A 23,595-nucleotide genomic window follows, 5' to 3' on the forward strand; every position below is an offset into this window, starting at 1 on the left:
CTGTTCTCTCACAGTTAGAATATTTATCTAGTTTTTTTTTTTTGTTTATGGAGATTTTCCTTTATACAAAGGCTTTTCTCCAACATAACAACTACCCAGAAATTATTACATCTGTAACATAAGATCTTAATTTATGTCTTCAGCATGTCCCTTCAGGAGTTCAAATCTTGCATATTTTCTTCATCTGCCCTAAGATCTCTCACTGTTACTCGTACATTTTAGAGCTAGGTGGTCATAGGGCAGCCTCTCTACTTCTTTCCCTCTGGTTCCCATTCCAAGATAAATTTCGGCGTCCTCCATTCTTCTTACATCCCCTTACCATTGTAACTTCCTTCTATCCATCATGTCATGTATGCTTTCTCCTATTTCCATTCTCTTTATTATTTCGTCTTTTCTTACTTTCTCTTTTCTACATATTCTTACAGATCTTCTCCATTTCTACTGCTTGCAGTCTTTTATGCGTTTCGGATTAGTAATCCAAGTCTCCATTTCATACAAAACTATGCTCTCTAATATACATGATTCTTTCGGTTCGGTTTATTATATTTCTGCTTCATAAGATTGAGCTGAGCATCCCAATGAGCTTCCTTCCACTATTAATTCTGATTTTTAGTTTCTACCCCTGATTTCCCCTCAATCTCTAAAATGGATCCCAAATAACAGAACGAACTGAACTTCTTAACTTTTTTCCATGTATGTAGAAGTAATCTGGATCATTAGTGAGGTATTCTGTTTCTGGTAATTAATCTTCAATCCCTAAATCTGTGTTCCATTCCTAATTGATCACATATATAATTTGTGTCCTCCCTGTTATGTGCTATAATTACTTGATCATTACTAAATAGTGGGAGATGTAAATAAACTCCATTTGTAATTTCTAGTCGCATACCACTGCCTTTACGAGACCACGTCTTAAGATGGATGTCTATATAGATTTTAAATAATGTTGCCGACAGGAGGCAGCCTTGTAACAAACTCTTGCTTTCACTTGACGTATGTTACCTATATATATATATATATATATATATATATATATATATATATATATATATATATATATATATATATTTCTTGTATTATTTTAATTAAAGAACCCTTTATGTTTGCCATATGTAATGCTCTCTAAAGTAGTTTTCTAGGGGCAGTATCATATAATTTTTCTAAATCTATGAAAATTAATCCTATGTTTTTTGATTTTTGCCTATGTTTCTCTAAGACCTGTCGTAATGTGAAAATATGTCTACCCCATGAACTACCAGCTGTAGAACCACATTGTTCTTCCTAGGTTTTAAATTTTATTTCCAATTTATATTTAATTATTGTCCCAAAAATTATTATTAATGTGTTTGTAATATAAATTCCTCGATAGTTCGAGCAGCTTTTGTGATCCCCTTCCTTAGATATAGTATCAATATAGCCCAGCTTCATTTCCTTTGATATTGAATCTCCATGTAACATTTTATTGAATTACGGTATTATTAGTTTCGTAACTTTGTCACCAGCATGTTTTAAGAGCTCCAGATTGATATTGCCTGGTCCAGTGACTTACTATTCTTCCCTGTTCTTAATAACTTACTTAAATCGCTTTCTAAAACTTGGATGTCCCCCCCCCCTTCCTGTTCCTTTTCTTCCACTGTTCCTTCTTCCAGGTCTTTCTCTATCCTCATTTAATAACTTCCGGAAATAGTCTTCTCATTCTTTTGGTGTTGTCAGCTGAAGATTGGTTTTGGCTTTCATCTCTTGTCGAAGTCCTTTCCAGATTGACCACCCTTCTTTCGCTCTCGCAAACCCTAGTTTGCTCTTGACATTAGCACATGTCCTCTCCCATGCTTCGTTCTATGCTATCCTTATTTTTTTACCACTTCGTTCTTCTTTTCCTTGCAGATAGTTCTTGTTACTTCAGATTTATCATTCAACCAGCGGTTGAATGCGTTTCTCTTTTCTTTAACTGCCACCTCTATTTTCTCCGACCACCATGCTACTGTACAGCTGTGTTTGTGTCTCTTTAAGCCCAGCATCTCTGTTGCTATATTTACAACATTGGACTTTATGTATTCGTATACTTCCTCTGTACTTCCTTCGAATGATTTTTCCAATGTTTTTTTTTCCATTCTGGTAGCGAAGCATGTTCGTATACTTTCATCTTGCAGGCTGTCGATATTGAAGTGTAGATTTTGACATTTCTCAGCACAGTTCGTTTTTATGTTGTTATAAACAATCTTTGCACTCTTCCATGACCAAAAACTCTTCATTTTTGCTAAATAATGGTCTGATTCACACTGGGCTCTTCTATAAGATCCAATATCTGCTGCCTTGAAAGTTCTTGTCTTTCTAATGATAATACAATCTATTACAGAACAAAGTTCTCTTGTACTCTGTTGCCATGTATATTTACGAATATCCTGTGTTTAAAATGTGTGTTGGTAATTTTCAGATCAAAGTACTCGCAAATTTCAATCAGTCGTTCTCCATGTCTCTCCATATTTTTCCCACTATCGGACGTGATTCTCTAGTTTCTACTCTTCCGTTCATACCCCTCATGATAATCATTTCCTCCCGTCTTGGGATATTTTCTATAGTCCCCGTAAGGATTGTCAGAAAGTGTCTTTTTCCTGGTCTCTTGTGTCGTTCGTGGGTGCATATATACCAACAATTACAGTTTCTCTGGCAAATAGAGTCATTTCTACCACAACAATACGCTCATTAATATATTTCCAAATTGTGATTCTCTTTTTCCATGCTTTCTTTATCATGATGGAAACCCCTGCTTTGGCTCTTACCGCTTTGGGCACAACTCTCCAGACAGGTATAATTTATTCTTCTCAAGATTTTCTTCCTTTAGCGTTTGATAAGCCAATAACGCACTGTTTTTACTTAAGTAAAACTTTAACCAGTTGTCTTGTGTTCAAGTGTAGTAACTTGGGCATCTTAAGAGAGCGTTAAACTCACCAAAAAATTAGTGATGCTTTCGTTTTACAGAGCCCGCCTTTATAGTCAGAATCTTGTGACGTCAAGTGTAAAGTGGCTGAATGTGACGACATGTAAAAACAAATGTGCAAAAAGGTTCGTTGACGCGCTTCGCAGCATTGCTTGTGAAAAGGACTGTACTGCCAGATGTCATAACAATGCGTGAGTCGCTGGTCTGGGGTAGCGCACGACAAATGCTAAGCAATTCTCGGTGACATGAAGGCGAAGGAAATGTAATCCCAGTGTTCACGACATATGTACTATACTTGTGTACCTAGAATTAATAAAGCAGTGAACGGACTGCATCTAGATGTTACTTTGCAGTCATAAATGTTACGAGAAGGACAAGGTGTACATCTGGACTAACAGAGACTAATTCATGACTTAACGTGTTTCCAGGAGTTTTCTTTTCTTTTGTTTTATTTTACACGTCTGGTTCCGTAGGACTAAACAGAGGAGCAAATCTCCAAGGTCATGGAACGTTTCAGTACGTGAAAATACAACATAAAAGTAATAACAGATAAAATAAAATTTTTATGAACCCGAAAAAGACAATCTAGACGTTTATGTAGACGCAATCAACGATATAACAAACGTATCAGCATAATTTTCCACGGAACTCCTCGACGGAATAGAAGGAGTGACCCACGAGGAAATTCTTCAGTTTAGATTTGAAAGCGCGTGGATTATTGCTAAGATTTTTGAATTATTGTGGTAGCTTATTGAAAATAGATGCGGCAGTATACTGCACGCCTTTCTGTACAAGTCAAGGAAATGTGATCAAAATGCAGACTGGATTTCTGCTTAGTGTTAACTGAGTGAAAGCTGCTAAATCTTGGGAATAAGCTGTGTCAAGTATACTCGTATTGAGAGTCCAATGTCAAAATACCAGACACATGAACCTTGGGTCGTCAAGAGGTTAGCGAACTTACACCACTTATTTCCCGGACCTCCCGTTTCTGAGTCAAAAAAGCCTTTGAGAATGGGAACTCCAAAATATAATACTATACGTGATAAGCGAAGTAAACTAGTTTTCGTGTCGAGATATCACTTACTTCATATACCGTTTGAACGGTAAAAATGGCAGCATTCAGTCTTTGAACAAGATCCTGAACATGGGCTTTCCACAATGGTTTACTGTCTATTTGAACACCTAGAGATTTAAACTCTTCAGTTTCACTAATCATATGCCCATTCTGCGAAATTAAATCATCGGGTTTTGTTGAATTGTGTGTTAGGAACTGCGAAAACTGAGTCTTCCTGTGATTTAGCATTAGTTTATTTTCTATGAGCCACGAACTTATGTCTTGAACTGCACTATTTGGGGCAGTGCCAACGTTGCACGTAACACCCTTTACTACCAAGCTAGTGTCATCAGCAAACAAAAATACTTTAGAATCACCTGTAATACCAGAAGGCATGTAATTTATATAAATAACGAACAGGAGTGGCCCCAGCACTGATCCCTGGAGCACCCCTCATTTAACAATGCCCCACTCAGACCCCACATCATAGCCATTCTCAAAACTGTGGAAAATGACCTTTTTCTGTCTGTTACTGAAGTAAAAAGTGAACCAATTGTGAGCTACTCCCCACATTCCATAATGGTCCAACTTCAGGAGTTATATTTTGTGATCAACACAGTGAACCGCCTTAGTTAAATCGAAAAAGATGCCTAGAGTTCGTAATCTTCTTTTTAATCTACCTAATACATCACAGAGAAAAGAGAATATAGCATTTTCAGTTGTTAAACCATTTCTAAAACCGAACTGTACATTTGATACCAAATTATTTGAAATAAAATGATTAATTATTCTTACATACACATCCTTTTCAATAACTTTAGCAAACACTGATGGCACAGAAATGGATCTAAAATTGTCTACAGTATTCTTTTCTCCCTTTCATAAAGTAGCTTTACTACTGAGTACCTTAATCGTTCAGAAAACTGACCATTCTTAAAGGAAAAATTACAAATATGGCTAAATACAGGACTAACCTGGGCAGCACAGTACTTACGCTACTGGCCATTAAAATTGCTACACCAAGAAGAAATGCAGATGATAAAGGGGTATTCATTGGACAAATATATTATACTGGAACTGACATGTGATTACATTTTCACGCAATCCTGAGAAATCAGAACCCAGAACAACACCCTCTGGTCGTAACGGCCTTGATGCGCCTGGGCATTGAGTCAAACAGAGCTTGGATGGCGTGTACAGGTACATCTGCCCATGCAACTTCAACACGATACCACAGTTCATCAAGAGTAGTGACTGGCGTATTGTGATGAGCCAGTTGCTCGGCCACCATTGACCAGACGTTTTCAATTGGTGAGAGATCTGGAGAATTTGTTGGCCAGGGCAGCAGTCGAACATTTTCTGTATCCAGGAAGGCCCGTACATGACCTGCAACATGCGGTCGTGCATTATCCTGCTGAAATGTAGGGTTTCGCAGGGATCGAATGAAGGGTAGAGCCACGGGTCGTAACACATCTGAAATGTAACGTCCACTGTTCAAAGTGCCGTCAATGCGAACAAGAGGTGACCGAGACGTGTAAACAGTGGCACCCCATACCATCACGCCGGTGATACGCCAGTATGGCGATGACGAATACACGCTTCCAATGTGCGTTCACCCCGATGTCGCCAAACACGGATGCGACCATCATGATGCCGTAAGCAGCACCTGGATTCATCCGAAAAAATGATGTTTTGCCATTCGTGCACCCAGGTTCGTCGTTGAGTACACCATCGCAGGCGCTCCTGTCTGTGATGCAGCGTCAAGGGTAACCGCAGCCATGGTCTCCGAGGTGATAGTCCATGCTGCTGCAAACGTCGTCGAACTGTTCGTGCAGATGGTTGTTGTCTTGCAAACGTCCCCATCTGTTGACTCAGGGATCGAGACGTGGCTGCACGACCCGTTACAGCCATGCGGATAAGATGCCTGTCATCTCGACTGCTAGTGATACGAGGCCGTTGGGATCCAGCACGGCGTTCCGTATTACCCCCCTGAACCCACCGATTCCATATTCTGCTAACAGTCATTGCATCTCGACCAACGCGAGCAGCAATGTCGCGATACGATAAACCGCAATCGCGATAGGCTACAATCCGACCTTTATCAAAGTCGTAAACGTGATGCTACGCATTTCTCCTCCTTACACGAGGCATCACAACAACGTTTCACCAGGCAACGGCGGTCAACTGCTGTTTGTGTTTGAGAAATCGGTTGGAAACTTTCCTCATGTCAGCACGTTGTAGGTGTCTCCACTGGCGCCAGCCTTGTGTGAATGCTCTGAAAAGCTAATCGTTTGCATAGCATAGAATCTTCTTCTTCTTAAATTTCGCGTCTGTAGCACGTCATCTTCGTGGTGTAGCAATTTTAATGGCCAGTAGTGTAAATATTCTGCTAGGTACTCCATCATATCTATGAGAGTCCTTAGGCTTCAGTGATTTTATTATTGACTCAATCTACTCCCTGTCAGTATCACAGAGGAGTATTTCAGAAATCAGTCTCGAAGAGGGATTTCGCAAGAGAATTATTAATTCCCTGTAGAAAATAAGTTTTTATATAATTAACCAGCAATGCTCAGAAAGTGATTCTTGAATACTGTACATATATCCGAGTTATCAGTGACAAAAACATTTTTATTACGAACTGACTTTATGTCTTCGACCTTCTGCTGCTGACCAGATACTTCCTTCAGGTGTGAGCGTATGGTTTCAATTTTATCCTGTGAATTAGCTCACATACTTGTTGCCTTCCCAATAACATTTTTAAGCGCCTTACAATACTGTTTGTAATGGGCTACTGTAGCTCGATTGTGACTACTTCTAAGATTTTGATATAATTCCCACTTTGTTCTACATGATATTGTTATCCCACTAGTCAGCCACGCAGGCTGCCGTTTACTGCTAGTACCCTGTTTAGAACGATCTAAGTGAAAGCAGCTTTCAAAGAGTATAAGAAATGTGTAAAGGAAAGCATTATATTTGTCATCTGTGTTTTCTAGAGTATAAATACCCTGCCACTCTTGTTGCTTAATGAGGTCTAAAAATAACTCTCTATTGCCTTTGGATTAGCTTTTCTACATAGTTTGTAATTATATATAACATTTGCTTGAGTACAAAAACCTTTCCGTGTTAAAATTTGTGCATCGTGGTCTGAAAGGCCATTCACGCTGTTACTAGCAGAATGGCCATCCAGTAACGAAGAATCAATAAAAATATTGTCTCTCGTTGTGCTACTATTCTTCTGCATTCTTGTTGGAAAAAAAAACCACAGTCTGCACCAAATTATATGAATTTAGGAGATCTTCCAACATCCGTCTTCTTGCACAGTTACTACATATAACCAATTTTTGGTACTTCCTAGAAAGTAAACCAAGAACCCTCTCTAGCTCGAGCCAAAGCGCTGTGAAGTCGGAGTTAGGGGACCCTTAAATAGCAATAATTTTGTCACTTCCACAAAACGCACCGCATGATGGAGTTGTTGTTGCTGCCAGTTTGGGGGTGATCCATGGCTCCAGATTTGCCTTCTGCCTATATTTGAGGTATTTATATTACGTGGCAGATGGTTCATGAAATTGCATGGCACATCTGTGCAGCCGTCGTTCATCCCCGTCATTTAAGGCGTGTGATACACCGTAGTTCCCTCGACGCTGGTTTTGGAAAGATCCATTTTGCCACCCACGAATTATTTTAACTAAGGCAGCACATGAATAGTTTAAAAACTTAGCTATTTCATAAATGTTTCCACTTTTGACCCAAAAGCAAATGATCATGCCCTTTTGGACATCAGACAAATTTCTCTGTTTCCACATTAGAACAACGACTGCACTGAAACTTCCCGGCAGATTAAAACTGTGTGCTGGACCGAGACTCGAACTTAGCACCTTTGCCTTTCGTGGGCTAGTGCTCTACCAACTGAGCTACCCAAGCATAACCCACGGTTCGACCTCACAGCTTCAGTTCTACCAGTACCTCGTTTCCTACCATCAAAACTTCACAGGAGCTCTCCTGCGAACATACTGGTGGAATTGTAGCTGTGAGGACAGATCGTGAGTCGTGCTAGGGTAGATCAGGTGTGGAGCACTTGCCTGCAAAACGCAAAGGTCCCGAGTTCGAGTCTCGGTCCGGCACACAGTTTTAATCTGCCAGGAAGTTTAATATCAGCGCATACTCCGCTACGGAGTGAAAAATCTCATTCTGGAAACGACTGCACATTTTGTCATATCCCTTCAAAGCGCTTTATATACCCTCCACTGCTAGTGCTGCCACCTCTGTGAGTTGTTACTGCATATTGATGTTGAGCATACGTTGTGGTCAGATTAATGTGACTGAACTGTGTGGTTGAGCAAATTACATATTAGCAACTACATATTTTGTAATTCGTCTTCATCATCATCAGTTCTAATACTTGAAAAGTGATTGTCTGGCTGCAATTCTCTTCCAAATTTTCACCGTTTTAGAGTTCTCACATGACTGGTTGAATGGTTTATCGATAGCTGTAAATATGTGGGTTCCAGTGTAATTAATAATGTTATTGTCTTTGATGCTCATTAACGTAGCTGAGTGTTATATGTTCCATGGCACATGTCCGAAGGGGGAAGAAAGGGAAAGGGGCAGAAGGAAACGTAACCCCCAGCTGCAAGGGGTATTTTAGCATTGCAATGACAAAATATGAAAATTTGTGCCTGACCCGAACTCAAAAACGGAGGCTCTGCTTCTCTAGAAATGTTGTCTTAACCATCTCGGCCACTCTGACATTCCTACCGCGGGGCCCGAATTCTCCATCTCATCTCGGCCACTCTGACATTCCTACCGCGGGGCCCGAATTCTCCATCTGTCGCACACTGCACTGTAGCGTCCCTCGTCCATTACATCTTCTACTCTCAAATTTTCGATTCCCGTAGGGGCTCCAATGATATTTGTGCATCCGTAGCAAAACATATGTCATAGAATCGTGGTGCTCGGTTGTATTAATGTAACTGAGAGTTGTCTGCGCTGTCGGATATGTCGGGCATGAGGTGTGACCAGGTGGCCGACAGAGTTAGGCAAACGTGCCAGAAAAGCGAATTATTCGGGTTTGAATCTCAGGCTGGCACGAATTATCAACTTTTGCCATTGCAATGCCACAATGTTCTTTGCAGCAAGGAGTCATGATTTTCCACCTACCCCTTTCCCTTTCTTCCCCTTCCTCTATTTCAGAAACTGAAGTGCAGCCTGCATCACCCCAAATGTTCGCAGTTTGTTCAACACACGATCTTTTTACTGGCAAATTTCCGTGTTGTAAATTTCACAATGCATGCCTGCTCTTGTGACAACAACAGGTGTGACTGTCAGAAGGATAAAACAGCGACGAAAACAACAGACAATCGACTTTAGGCATGAAGGTTCAATAGGACCACTGCTAGGTTTCTCGAGAAACCAAATGTAAAATAATACTGATGAAATTTGCAAATCGAATCAACAAGTAGATATTCCACCTCTAGAAAGACCCATATTGATTGGAATATTGCAGCATATTCGTACGTTAATCATACATTAATCTAGATAATCTATGGATTATTTCCTGCAGGGCGTAAAGGTTACAAAATTATAGAGGTGCCTATAAATACAGAAGAATGACTGTTGAGAAATTAGATCACCTCCAGTTGAATATTGTGAATCAGACCATGAATCTAGCCAACTTTTGCGGAGAGAAAATGTAGTATGTCTTCATCTGAATCAGCAGCATGGGTATAAAGTATAAATGCAATGCACACAGACATTATGAGACCACTTTGCAATGGAAGCCGAACGCGATACCGTGAGAAAATTAAAAGTTTCTTAAGTCGATAGGATTGAAACCTTCCAATGACGTCACTTGATATTGCAATTCAAGTTTATTGTGATGATCAGATCATTCATCAGGAATATGTCTCCCATAAATACTTTGCTTCAACACCTTTAATAACAATCGTGAAGTAATAATTCCTATTCAACATTGAGAGGAATAGACACTTGAAAGAAACAGATTCCTATATTTGGAAGGAAGATTTGTGGTCACGAAGAAGGATGGAGGCACTCTGCCAGCAACAACATCCTGACTTACACATACTGAACTCGCTTTTCTGCTTCAGAAAAATAAGATACGAACTTAATGATATTGAGCTCGACAGCACAAGAAGTGTTAGAATCACATCGGCCCTCATAACATGCGTCTCTACATCATCTTTGGACATGAATGCATTAGAAAATACTTGATGGTTCAATAATGAATTTTAGATGGTTGATTTAGTACCTGTATGTCGCTCAAAATATTGATGGGCTACTTAGAGGATAATAAAAACGTCATAATGAATGCTAAACAGGAGTTGATTCTAGTGTGATGTGCAATGGATAACAACTCATACATTCAAGAAGGGCCAGGAGAAGACGATAAAACTGTGCTAAATAAATCGTTGTGGAAAATACCCCATTTTTCGCTATCCTACAAAGAGCAACTCAAAATTTTGCATGTGTCGAATGCAGGTGCTCATTTCTGGAACTTTACGAGTATCAAGTGTTTCCATTGGCATCCAAACAATTATGGACGATTAAGACATATTTTCAACTAGAAACAGCATGATATATTTTTCTAGTACTGCAGACAGACAGGATGGGGAACAACTAGAAACTAGCCAATGCTAGAGCGTACCTAAATTCTGAGTATTATTCATATGATGTTATTACAGCCTGTCTGGAACAATAACAATGTCGGTCTACTGTATTATATGTAAGCAAGATTTCGCACTTTTTGCTGTGAGGGCAATGAATTTGGACGTATGCTCAGTGCTAAGAAGTTTAAAGAATTGGCACCCATAGTGGTGATCAACTGCTCAAAGCAAAATGTAACTATCAAAATTGGATCTAGAGAGTGCATACTGAATTTCAATCATTGCACATCTTACTTCTCTATATCCACCACAGTGAATGCATTATTTCTGTATGATCATATCGTAAATTACTCACCTCTGTGGTGTAACATGTCGATTTTGCAGAATAATATGTTCCACTTCTAACCACTTAGGCTGATAAAAAATGTTTGTGAAAACTGGAAACGTTATTTCCGTGGTTGTCAAGTGTGGAACATTCAGTGTGTGCTCTCGTTTGCCGTATATGCAGATTTAGTGTAAAGGACATCAGCTCTTTGAACATCAACAAGGAGTGATGGCGAGTGCGCATCTCCACCTGCTGTGGAGGCCATTTGTGCTTTGGCATTGCGGTTGGAGGTGTCTAAGAAGCCACAAGGCAAAGAGTGTGGGTGATACTGTCAACATTAGAAAAGTTGAAGAATATACGTAAGAACAGTCATTCTGAAATGTCAAATCAGTGACGCAGTACACGTTATGATCCATTGTGAGCTACGATTATGAGAGGTCTATATCACCTGCAGTTGTAAATCAAACTGTACAGAAAAAACACTGCAAGTGTATAATACAGACGGTTTATCACAAAACTGGTTACATTATTTTAGTAGCTTAAATAGATATGAGTTCTCTTTCTGCACCTGCCAACTGCAAAAGGTGAAGAAGTCATGTGTCACAGTTCAGTGCTACTGCATAGCAGTTCCACTACAGCAAATATCTTCAAGAACAACGACTGCAAGGTACTTATAAGGTAAAAGTTGGCATACATATTAGCAGGGTGTCAGATAATGTATTGAGTGAAACACAACATACTAAAGCCATTTGTATGCAACATCCCACCTCGCAGGAATCGTACAATGTGTTGAATAAAGGTAGAGGTATTGCACCACCTGCCATATGGCCTGAAATGAAATCTCAGAGTGCAAAGATCGTTGCTGATACAGATGAGTTTTACAGTGAGGATGGGAACTTTGTGTTTCAAGATGTTGCATTACCTGCATTTTCCATAGCTGGACAAGTATTTATGAAATAATGCATAATAGTTGCTTTGCCCAAATTGTTTACTGGAATACACTGTGCAAGATTTTTCAAACCATTGCATGACTTATTTGCTATCATCACAGAAATCAGTGGTATTATGGGGGAGAATCATATGAAGATATGGCAACCTCATGCTGAACCTATGATCATAGAGGCTACATAGCTTAAATCAAAGGCTGTGAGAAAGTGCCATAGCTGCTTGATATCTTCAGTCTTGAGTGCAGCTGCCCACCAGCTGGGAGACTGAAGCAAATGTATGTTGACAACAACAGCAGTTGATATATGTACTTCAGATAGTATAGAAATGCTTTTAAATTAGATTATTAATAACAGACATTCTCTTTTAAAATTGTGTATTCCTATATGTGTCTTCATACTTGAAAAATATTTCTATGAATAACATGAATCACTATATACTAATTCGGTGCACACCTCCCACTTTGGGAGCTACAGATGATCGTGCCCAGTGCGCAGACACTGTGTCATCATCAAACAAGAGCAGCACATCATGTATAACAAAGCAATGCATGACACACACCGACAGTGTCATGTCAGGATATTATTATAAAAGTGTTATATATTAGTGTGATATTGTATACTCTTGTTATGCATGACAGTTTCCGTCCACATTTGCAGTCAAGTAGCGGCAGTGAAATATTATATGTTTTTCTCACTACTACAGAAAAAACTGCGAGTCTGTTAGCATAATGGTATGAGTATTTATTTTTGTTACACATGGCGACTGTCAGTCACATGCACATCTAAATGATAGTGCCGAAATGTTATATGTTTGTTTCACCCATGTTGCTGATATGCACAAGCTGGTAGTTGCACCATCATCATTATGATAACAGCAGCTTGGAACAGGCATTGGGATAATTTTATTTAGTTGTTACACACATTTATCCCTGTACTGACTTCCAATCACACGTGTATGCACAAGTCGGCAGTAGCATCATCAGCATTATTCTACCAGCAGGCTGGAACAAGAATGCTGGTGCTGCCTGTGCATGAACCATGTGGAATGGCTTCTATCTAGTACACTTTGATAATCATTGCTACTTACTACTACAACAATATGATCAGTCCAGTTGTGCTAAGGTGATGGAGTAAGTAAGCTTTGTCGTTTGCCAGGTGATGGTGATGATGTAACATCGACTCTCTTTGATAGGCAAAGTACAGTTTTCCTTCTGAGTAATTCACAGGAATGTAATTATACACCTACATGTGTTATGCATAACATTTTTTAAAAATACTTTAAACAATGCATATACGGCGCTTTTTTGCTAGTTGATCTCATTGCTCTTATACAAATGCGTGAGCAGGAAAATAGCTTGGCGTCACTACACCTTGGTTATAAAGCTATGATTTTTCAATGTGTGCTTCGCAGGAGGTCAAATATTTAGTGTACACATTCAAATGCATGTGTCTCAATTTTTTCATGCTTGTGTGCAATACATATGTGTTCGTGTGCTTTTCTTCTGTAGGTGCTATCAACCTCAAGCTACCACAGCCCATGACACCATTTTCTACACAGAACTCATGGCGTTTTGGTCCTACTGTACATGAACAAATACAGGCCATTGACATTGAGCTTTCACAACTACAAGCCATGACACCATTTTCTAGTCAGGGCTCATCGTGGGTGGCATGGGTCATTGAGTAGCAGATATGTATTACTACTATAAGCACTTCTTCTACCAACAATAATTTACGCTTGTGTGGAGTGTTTATGATTTCTTTTTTTTTAAATTCACTTGATGACAGCGTAACCCTAGATATGAGTGCTTTATTTAACGAAGAGATATCCTAATATACTCATAGATATCGCATTCCAAGTGGTGGAGATGGTAGTGGCTAAAATTGTATATTGTAATCGGTGATCTACAGCTCAAGTATCAGAAATTAATGTAATTGGTGGATGCATAAGTCCGTCAAAGGAGTGTGTACATATCAACCTCATTACTTCCTTTGTACAGGTATTAGAGCCATCTTGAGGTGGACTTAGCACACCACAACTGGCTCTGTCAATGATGATGCAAACACTGATGCAGCGGTCCTGTCGCCCCTGCCCAGAGCATACAGAGTCACTGCCCCAGCCTGGATCATCAAACTGGTATGATCCACCAACCTCGGCACACTTGCTGTGGTCACCTCATGTGACCCCATCATCCCGTCCTGGAGTATCTGATTTGCAGTTCTCATTTGGCAATCGGTCATCATGGCAGCGTCCTGGGTCTAGCAGCAGTACCAGTCGTCAAGCCTGCTCTGTTAGAGATCATCAGGTAAAACATGCTGCTGTGATAGACTGCTATGTGGTTCCTGGTGCTCTCAGGGACAGGATCCTGCAATCCCCCATTGATAACACCAATGCAGGGTATCAAGATCCAGCTACATCCTTTGCAATCCACACCTTCTCATCAATGACCTACGATATCCCGCCGCTAGGTACCAAGCGTTTTTGTATGTGAGCCAGTGCACCCCATTCCTCACCCCCTCCAAAGAAGGTGCTAATGCTGTGGAGAAAGGTATTCTCAAAATTTTGGGAAAAGATGGCGTAGTACAGTAGGGCCGATCAATCACATATTAGAATGGGACTTTTGTCGAGAACTTCATACAGAGAAGTTTTTCCAGTATGCAGGAAAGAGGATCAGGTAAAGCATGCAGCTGTTTACTTCATCTTGATGTGTACTCATATGTTTTTGATACTGCTAATGAGAGTGTCCATTTTCATCCCCCTTCCAGAAGATATTGCTGCTAAAGAAGAGTGTATTAATGTCCAGAACTTAGATGAGGCGAATGCATGTTATTGATTTGCATGGTCACTTCTGGCCTGCGATAGAAACTGCTCGAAACATCCGTATCTTACGGATACATACAAGACATCTAACCTCCGAAATCATTACAACTTTTCATTTACTATCAAAATCCCAGACTTACCAAAATTTGGTAGGCAAAACCCTGTTTATTCAATTCATGTTTATGGTCTGCATGAAGAAATAAAAAGCAAGCCAGAAGACGATGACGACAAGCACACTTTGCCAAAGAACTAATGTGTAAGAGTGTCAAATCGCTCTACGCTTCCAAAGTAGCCTGTCAGAGTCACAAAGAGATAAAATTTCTGCTAGTCTCAAAGGGTGACATCAAGAACATGCCCCACCCATTTTTCTCCCAGATGAGTAAAAATTAAAGGCAAGGCATTTTAGTTGCAGATGAGTCTCAACTCTTTCACTAATAAGTGTGAGTAATTAGAAAGACATGTTATTGATTGTTAGAACCAGGAAGTGGTATGCGTGGAAATGCCCAGGAGGATAAAAAATTCTTAAAGTTTAAGAAAGCCCACTGTAGACTATTCTATGTGTTTCACATGGAACTTGAAATGCCATATCTATGTGCAATAATGGTTCATGGATATCTGATCATGGATAAATTCCGAAACGCGCCATATGAGCAATAAAGTCATTCCTTACCTAGTGTCTCACTCTTAGCACTGCTAACCAGTCAGCATAAATTGAGAACTACTGATTGTTTTAATTTCAAATTTGAGGTTGGGTGCAAATGACTAAACAAATATTCTTTTCATGTGACATAATTACAAATTAACAGTTTTCGGATTTTTTCTTTATTTGTATTGTAAAATCTTTTTTTTCTCCCAATTTCATGATTCTAGGCAAAGGGAAGTACCCTACATGTTTTGATGACTGATTTTGCAGCTATTGAAATATATGACATAAATGGCAGAGTCTTTTGTTTGCATTGCCTTAGAAACTTCAATGTTTTCATCTGCCAAGCCACCATAAACCTCAAAATGTGAAATAAATTTCAACTTGATGTGTCTATCCATCCTCGAGTAAAAGGGTTTCTAACAATCAGGCAAACAGACAGACGCACACTAAAGCAATCCTATAAGGTTCCGTGTGTACAGACTTATGCATGGAACCCTAAAAATAAAAATGTGCTAAGAGACAGAATCAAAAGGACAACGCACAAAAGGAAAAGAAAGAAGGAATATTGTAAGTGACCAACTAACGATGTGTCGCTAGTTCCCTCACTCTTGTTTAACTGTTTCATGTAGTACAGTTATTACAAAAAAAGTGTCATGAAATTGAGATGTTGCATTATTCAAAATTAAAAGTGCTCATAATAAGTATGTAGCATAACATAATAAAAGCAATGACATAAATTATGCAGTAGAACAAAGCTCATGAATCAGATCATATCTTGAGCCATGATCAGCTCGCGCTGATGCCGTTTTTCTTTTTTGGCATTTTGTCACCATCGAGCGGCATCTTATTGCTCCCTCAGGTACTACCTGAACGAGTTGCTCACTTGCCTCCGTCTGTGACAGGAGCAGCGTTTATCGACACTAGTACTGCTGTACCTTCTTTGGTGTGGCCACTATATTACAGTGTTGGGGTGTGTGTGAGGCAGTTGGTCGGTTGCTACGGAGCAGCGAGGAGGTCTCCGCGGCATGAGGTCAGGCTGGGGCCGCTGGCGGCATGCCCGTGCAGTTGGAGTTGAAGTGGCACTGGCTGCGACAGCTGCGAAGCTCGTCGCCCACCAAACCTGCATACTGCAGTTGAGTAGTCAGTGAACGTGTTATGAAATCTCAACTGCTGTGACATCTCTTCGTTGATTGCTGGTTGTTGCTTCCTGGGGTGTTCCCGCAAACAGCAACGTCATGGTGTGTTGGAGTCGCCAAATTTCACAGCCATCTTCCTGTATGATGTTTTACTTTTGAAATGATTGTAATTTATTAGTGAAGTGCTGCCTTGTGGCCCTTAACGTTCTGGTTAGCTGCCCTGGTCGTTAGCATAGTTTTCCGGCAGTGTGTTTTCCTCGCAGTATTGATTCTGTCTGGCACGGCGTGAAGTTCAACAGCTTGATGTTGTTCTCCCTTTTTCTTTGAGTGGTTATTGTGCCTTGACTGTTTAGACACCAATTATTACGACATAGTCCTGCTGCAATCCTTGTCCTCGCAGTTGTTGGTTGATTCTTCAGCCGTACCTAAGTCGCGCTGCCACTTGATTATTTAGTGTTACGTTTGGCTGCCTGTCTCACCTAAACTGTTGTTAGAGTTTCCTCCCCAGGGCGACCAAAAAATGTTCAAATGTGTGTGAAACCTTATGGGACTTATCTGCTAAGGTCATCAGTCCCTAAGCTTACACACTACTTAACCTAAATTATCATAAGGACAAACACACACACCCATGCCCGAGGAAGGACTCGAACCTTCACCGGGATCAGCTGCACAGTCCATGACTGCAGCTCCTTAGACCGCTCGGCTAATCCCGTGCGGCCCCAGGGCGACCGTTGGAACATTTCTGAGCACCACTGTTCTATTGTTTGTCACTGTGATTTTCTTTTGTCGCAAGTACTGAGCCAGGCCTTCAGCCGTGTATTAATTTTATCTGTTGCATGTTTAGTATATGGCCTTCAGCCAAACCTTATGTGAAGTATTTTAAGATTAGGCCTTCAGCCGTGTTTTATTTAAAATTCTTGTTTGCACTGTATTTAGGCCTTCAGCCACGTTTGTTTTAAAATTTGTGGCTTTCAGCCGTAATGTGTAAATTCCTGTCTGTAAGGTTTAGGCCTTCAGCCACGTTTGTTTTAAAATTTGTGGCTTTCAGCCGTAATGTGTAAATTCCTGTCTGTAAGGTTTCTCTTTAATTATCTTGGATTCTTAAAATGGCCTTCAGCTGTACTGTTTGAATGCTTATCTTAAGGTTTGTCTTTAATTATTTTGAATAATTGTTTGGGCCTTCAGCTGTCAAGATATTTCAGGTTTTCTTAAGATGGTTTTCTGTTGTACTGTATAAATGCTTGTCTTTAAGGGTTGTCTTTTATTATGTTGAAATATTATTGGGCTTTCAGCCAAGGAATTTTTTAAAATTTTGCTTAATATGGCTTTTAACTGAAATTGGTAAATGCTTGCCTTTTAAAGAATTTCCTTTTCCTAATCTCAAATATTATTTGGGCACTTAGCTGAGAAGATTTTTATTTTTCTTAAAGTAAGGCCTTCAGCCGTTTGTCTAAATTCTTGTGTCTTAAAAACAATTATTTAAGGATATTTTAATTTTACTTAAGTAAGGCCTTCAGCCGTTTCTCTAAATTCTTGTGTTTTAAAAGGAATTATTCAAACCTTATTATTGAGAAGTTACTTGGGCCCTCAGCCATGAATTGATCCTTGTTGTTTTAAAGAGAAAACTGTGCATTGTGTTTTAGGAATAAAGTTCTGTGTTCATATAACTAACATTAATTGATGTTGGCCCCTTTCCACAACATGATCCACTCTGTCCTGCGAAACCACATTTCAGATCTGCCTAATGTTCACATACAGTAGTGATGTAAAAAAGGGAAAGAAATAACGTCCTTCAAAATTAGCAATGGCTTCCCAACTTGCAATGCTGCTTACAATACATTACGATTTGTCTGTCACAGACAGGGCTGACAGAACTCACTGATACCAGATGTAAAGCTTTGACCAGTGACGTAATGATATTGTGGTGTGTAACATCATATACGCACAAACCAAGATAGAACAATCAACATATATTTTGAAACGATTCAGTTTTGTGTGTGGACGTTGTAGAGAAAGGGGCATCCTTAGCGTAACCCCCCACCCCCCCCACCCCTTCTCGAAATACAGCGAATGTGATTGTGAGATTATTCACGTGCTGACATGCTGATCTGTAGGATGTGTCGGATGGGCAGGTTCATTGAAATGTATATGCTGAAATATGGGGTACTTCATTCAAATACAGTATATATGTTCATAGGTAGCTAAGTGGATTGGGCTGAAATACTCAAATTCTTAATGACATATATCATCGAACACTACCCCGCTCCCTGCTCCACGTTACGGGGTGATCAGAGGAGTTACATATAACGATACCAAAGAAATAGTTATTTCAATACTTGTATAGTTCGAAACTTTAATAGTATTAGCGGCAGGGAAGTGTCGTACTGGCTGCATACTGTATGCAGGAACATAAGATATTTCTTAGTCGATGTTTAAGTCTAGTGACTGGTTTTGCAATCAGATGAAGGAATACAGACAAGAAACCGCCATAGGTAGTTTCCGGCATTCTGTACTGGTTTTGTTGTGAAACATGAGGTTGCGTTTTGTACATAATTTGTAAATATTAAGAATTCTACATCTTTAAGTGCTATATATTATAGTAAAGCTATTGGGAGGGTACTGCTGATTCTTCGCTTAGAGCTTCATGGTGCGTAAAATTCTATATAATTTCAAAACTATTTACATAGCAAGTGGACAGTTAAGCTGTATTTCATCGGTAGTCCAGCATCTTGAACCTTAAAAAGAAGGAAGGGCTTCTACCATGGAACATATGATATTTAAAAATGAACTAAGTTTCTTTACTGTCTTAACTGTTTCGAAAATAGCGATTTATTGTAGTTGCCAATAGCTCACATTACAAAATAATTTTAATTGAACCGGTTTCTGATCAGACTTCTCCTTACTGATGGTTGTCTGGCAGAATAGCAATGTAACACATGGAATGTTTAATACAGTAATGACAATATTTTATCTATAGCAACATTTTTAAATTTGTGCACTTTGGAACAGTTATTTACATTTGCAAAAACCTTATTGGTCTGGAGTAATTTTCATAATTTTAGAAAAAGACTGCAGGACACAAGGTGAATAGTATCATTCGAAAATGGAAATATGTATTGAGCTTCTCTTACAGTACTGGTAGAAAAAAAGTCTGAAAAGTAATCCAAGGTAAAAAACACTCTCCCCTACAATAAAGTACTAAATTGTCTATCGTGTGCTAGCGCTTACTGAACAGGTTGGCTGCTTAGTTGAACTGTTATTAAATATTCGTGGGGGTGCACATTGTGAAACTGTACGTACAGTGTATTAGAATTATAAGAAAATCATACACAGATGGAAGAAACATGATAGGGACATTAGGATAAAAAGAGACAGGTAAAGTATAAAATAAATTATTTTACATCTAAGTGAAAACCGTTAGGAGGATCTTTTCGTACTGTAAAGACATTTTATAGATCAATGATGATCAGATAATTTGTATGAATAGCAGACTGAAACTTAAAATTTCACAGGAGTTTGTTTATAATGAACGTACTTGTCAGGATGGGAAGAAACTGAGAGAAGGAAAGAAACCGAGTGAAAAAAAAGGAAAATAAATATGAACATGATTGTTACAGTAAGCTGGTGTGTGGAATGTACACAATACATCTAGGTATGTCCCTGTGCGTTACTGTACTGTCAGCATAAACAGTTTTCACATATGTCATTCTGTTATCAGTACAGCGCAGTGCAGTTATTTGTTAACAATTTAAAACAAAATCATCACTGACAGTAAATGATACGTATCTTTTATATAGTCTATACAAAAATTGATTAGTGAAACATTGCTGTTAAGATAATGTGAGCAATAGGCCTGCCATTCATGTGTATCAGAAAATGAGCTAAAATAGTAATTCTGAAACAGCATTTTATGTGACGAAGTGTATCTGGTTGTAACTCTGTAGACACTTGCTCAGAAGTTGAACCATTATGAATATCACTATTAATGTCAGATTTTGTTCTTATTGTATTTATTATACAAAAACTTAAATGCTGATAAAAATCGCTTCAGATAATACTGTCATTCACTCGGCACACGAAGCGTATTGCTAAACGAAGCTAAGTAACTGATACAGTTCGCTGTAGTATCTTCTCACACACGGAGTGGCATGAGCTTCACTAAGCTACACTCACAGCTGAAAATCTCTGACACACGTGGTTGTTTAATTAGGCTGAAGACCCTGCAGTTTATAGTAAACGCCGCGCTTCGCCAGGAGGTTTGCATGTTTTCCCATTTCAACAACTTTTCCATCACTGATGACACAAATCACATCTGCATCTTGAACTGTCGATAACCGATGTGCAATTGTAATGCAAGTCCGGCCTTCTTTTGCGTTGTCGAGAGCCTCTTGCACAACCTGTGTAAAACAAAAAAAGGACTTATGAATATAGTTTACGTTTTCTGATCATACTTTTTGTTGTTGACAATTTGAAGCAATTGAAACTGAGGAGCTAAGAAGTCGTACACTTTTCTTAATGGAAAAAAAGCAAATCTAATACAATTTTTTCAATGAACACGAGTTAATAAACTTTCAACAACTCAAGAGATCAATACTAATACCACATAAAAAAATTCCAGGAAGTTGCAAAACTTATAAAAGCATCGTCTGAACCAAAACGGTTGTGCTGAATCAGTTTTGTAAGAACCAATCTATCAACCGCCAATCCATATCTCTTATTGTTCACTGCTGAAGTCTTCAAAATTGTAAGAGAAGTGCTTACACAGGGGCTATTTTAAATGGTTATCGGAATTCCATGTTTTCTTAGAGTCAATGAGATACATACAATTATATCTCTGCAGCGATGTATAGACAAAATAGCGAAGTTTTCTTCTGTGCGGGTGGTAATTGCCCCAGTTACCTTCAGATGGCAGTCATAGCAATGTGCCACTGTTATCATACGTGGACATGCGTATAGAATGGCTGCTACTATATCTGAATGACGGTAGTGACATAATGTAAAAAGTAATTTCTACAAAGAGGGCAAAGTGTTTTTAAAGTAACAACTACCTTAGCCATAGGTTGGACGCTGGATGACCAATGATCAGATGCTAATATGTTGGTCAACACGAGTGCCGTACCTGACACCGTGTGATTTCTCCGTGTTTATACCTCTCCTATCGTCGAATATTCTGAAACTCAATGAACGCAGCCAAGCTGCCTTCCTGAACGTTGAACCGCATGTGGGAAGAGATGGACTACAGCATATGTGAATTGAGCACAACGGGCAGGCATATATTGAGCTTCTCTAAAGTATAAAAACACGCTTTGTGAAAAATTGTGAAAATACTTTAACTTTCAGTACACAGTAGAATAAGAACCATATTCGTACTATATCAACTGTACTGTGTATTTTTTTTCGGAACCTTACAACCATTCAGAATGATAATGTTTACATCCCTATTTTACCATGGCGATCAAGTTTTAAATACCTCCAGAGGCAAAACAACAATCACAGCTATGATGTAGTTACATGTCTGAAATGTTACCCATAATATTTTATGCTCAGTGCATTTCTGCTTTAAGGAAATCGTATGTTCATTGCACAATAGGAAGCTCTATAAAAGATGTATTTTTAAAATCTGACCAGTATCTGTGTTAATAGTATTACTGTCAGTGGGGTGTAGAACACAGTTTGAACTCTTTGCTGTCATTCGTTTTAACACCGCTTTTCTTGCAAATATTTACATGAATACTAAGTTTAGTTGTCACACACTGAAGCTTATGTTTAATATAGATAATAAGTTTGTTAAGTTAAATATCAAAAGATTTCCCGAAAATTGTTACCTGCTGCCCAGTACGTACCATGAAATTTATGGTTGACTGCAGATGTATTTAATTATTGTAGTGAGGTAAGCTGTCGTTTTGATGCCGAGACGTTTGTATTTTATTTCGGAATAACCGTGAGCACAACACTCCAGAAGCATATATGTATGTCTTTTGTTGCGACGTTCAGCATTTTGTTCATGCCAGTCGTACTTCTTCCCAACAATTTCAACTAAGTATATTTATAGACACTGTACATTGCTTTTACACTACTTTTATTTGATGAGGAGACAAGGAAACAGTACAGTGTAGACTTTAAGACGTCGAATATTGTGCAATGACAAGAATGATTCTTTAGAATCTACTGTTGGTAAGTATTTGCATTACCTTTTCACTTTCCGCGTCCAAAGCTGATGTGGCTTCGTCCAGCAGTAGGACAGGAGGGTTACGAACCAATGCCCTCGCAATCGCTACTCTCTGTTTCTGGCCTCCACTGAGCTGTATGCCTTTCTCCCCCACATGTGTTGCGTAGCCCTGTAATAAAAACTGTACTGTAGTTTTATATCAATGTAACACATTGAGGAAGAGGAAATGAAACGAAGAGGGAAACATATCCTGCATTCATTGGTTATGAGAATACGTTTGATAGAATGGTCTAGAAGATACAGTTTTTTAGAACTAAATAAAACTGGAATATACAGCCAGAAAGAAAGACTGATTCTCAACCTCTAGAATAATCACAATTCAGAAATAGTTATCAGTGGTGTTAAGAAACAAGCTACAATACGAAGGCTGTCTTCTCTCCCCATATTTAATTTGTTTTCAGAAAGTGCAACACACATAATGAAAAGCTGCTTCAAGGTATCAAAATGAATGTCGAACGAATACACTGTATTCGATTTCTTTAGCAGATTCTGTAAAGGACATGAACCATATGCTAAAATTTTTGTTCTGATACATTTGACAACCACACACCGACAATGATTAACAAAAGAACAAAATAATGGAGGCAGATAAGCAGAATAGACAAATAACGGCAAACATTAAAATAAGAAACTCCGTATTCCTGTAAGAAATGAACTTTGCTTCTTGGAAAGTACAATAACAGATGGCGAAAGACGTACAATGAAGATTAAAATAAAAACTGGAATGGCCAAACAATCCTTCAGGTATAAGAGTAATATAGTAACAAAGAATCACTTTAATATAATAAAAGAAATTCAAGACACTTATTTTGGGCAAAAATCAAGAGCCAGAATAATATCTGTGGATTTAACTGAGCCGCTGCAACAGATGGCGATTGA

General features: G+C 39.0%; 1 protein-coding gene across 1 annotated transcript in view; it reads right to left on the minus strand.

Annotated features, from left to right (window-relative positions):
- Positions 1–19,298: 19,298 nt before the first annotated feature.
- LOC126252984 (ATP-dependent translocase ABCB1-like) overlaps positions 19,299–23,595 on the minus strand; it is a 189,476-nt gene continuing 185,179 nt past the window's right edge. The window contains exons 22-23 of the mRNA XM_049954012.1: positions 22,679–22,825; positions 19,299–20,884 (exon numbers count right to left, since the gene is read on the minus strand). Of these exons, the coding sequence (XP_049809969.1) occupies positions 20,690–20,884; positions 22,679–22,825 (342 nt within the window). The 3' untranslated portion in view covers positions 19,299–20,689. The remainder of the gene's footprint in view (positions 20,885–22,678; positions 22,826–23,595) is intronic.

The sequence above is a fragment of the Schistocerca nitens genome, chromosome 4, assembly GCF_023898315.1.
Source record: "Schistocerca nitens isolate TAMUIC-IGC-003100 chromosome 4, iqSchNite1.1, whole genome shotgun sequence".
NCBI classification, from domain to species: domain Eukaryota; kingdom Metazoa; phylum Arthropoda; class Insecta; order Orthoptera; family Acrididae; genus Schistocerca; species Schistocerca nitens.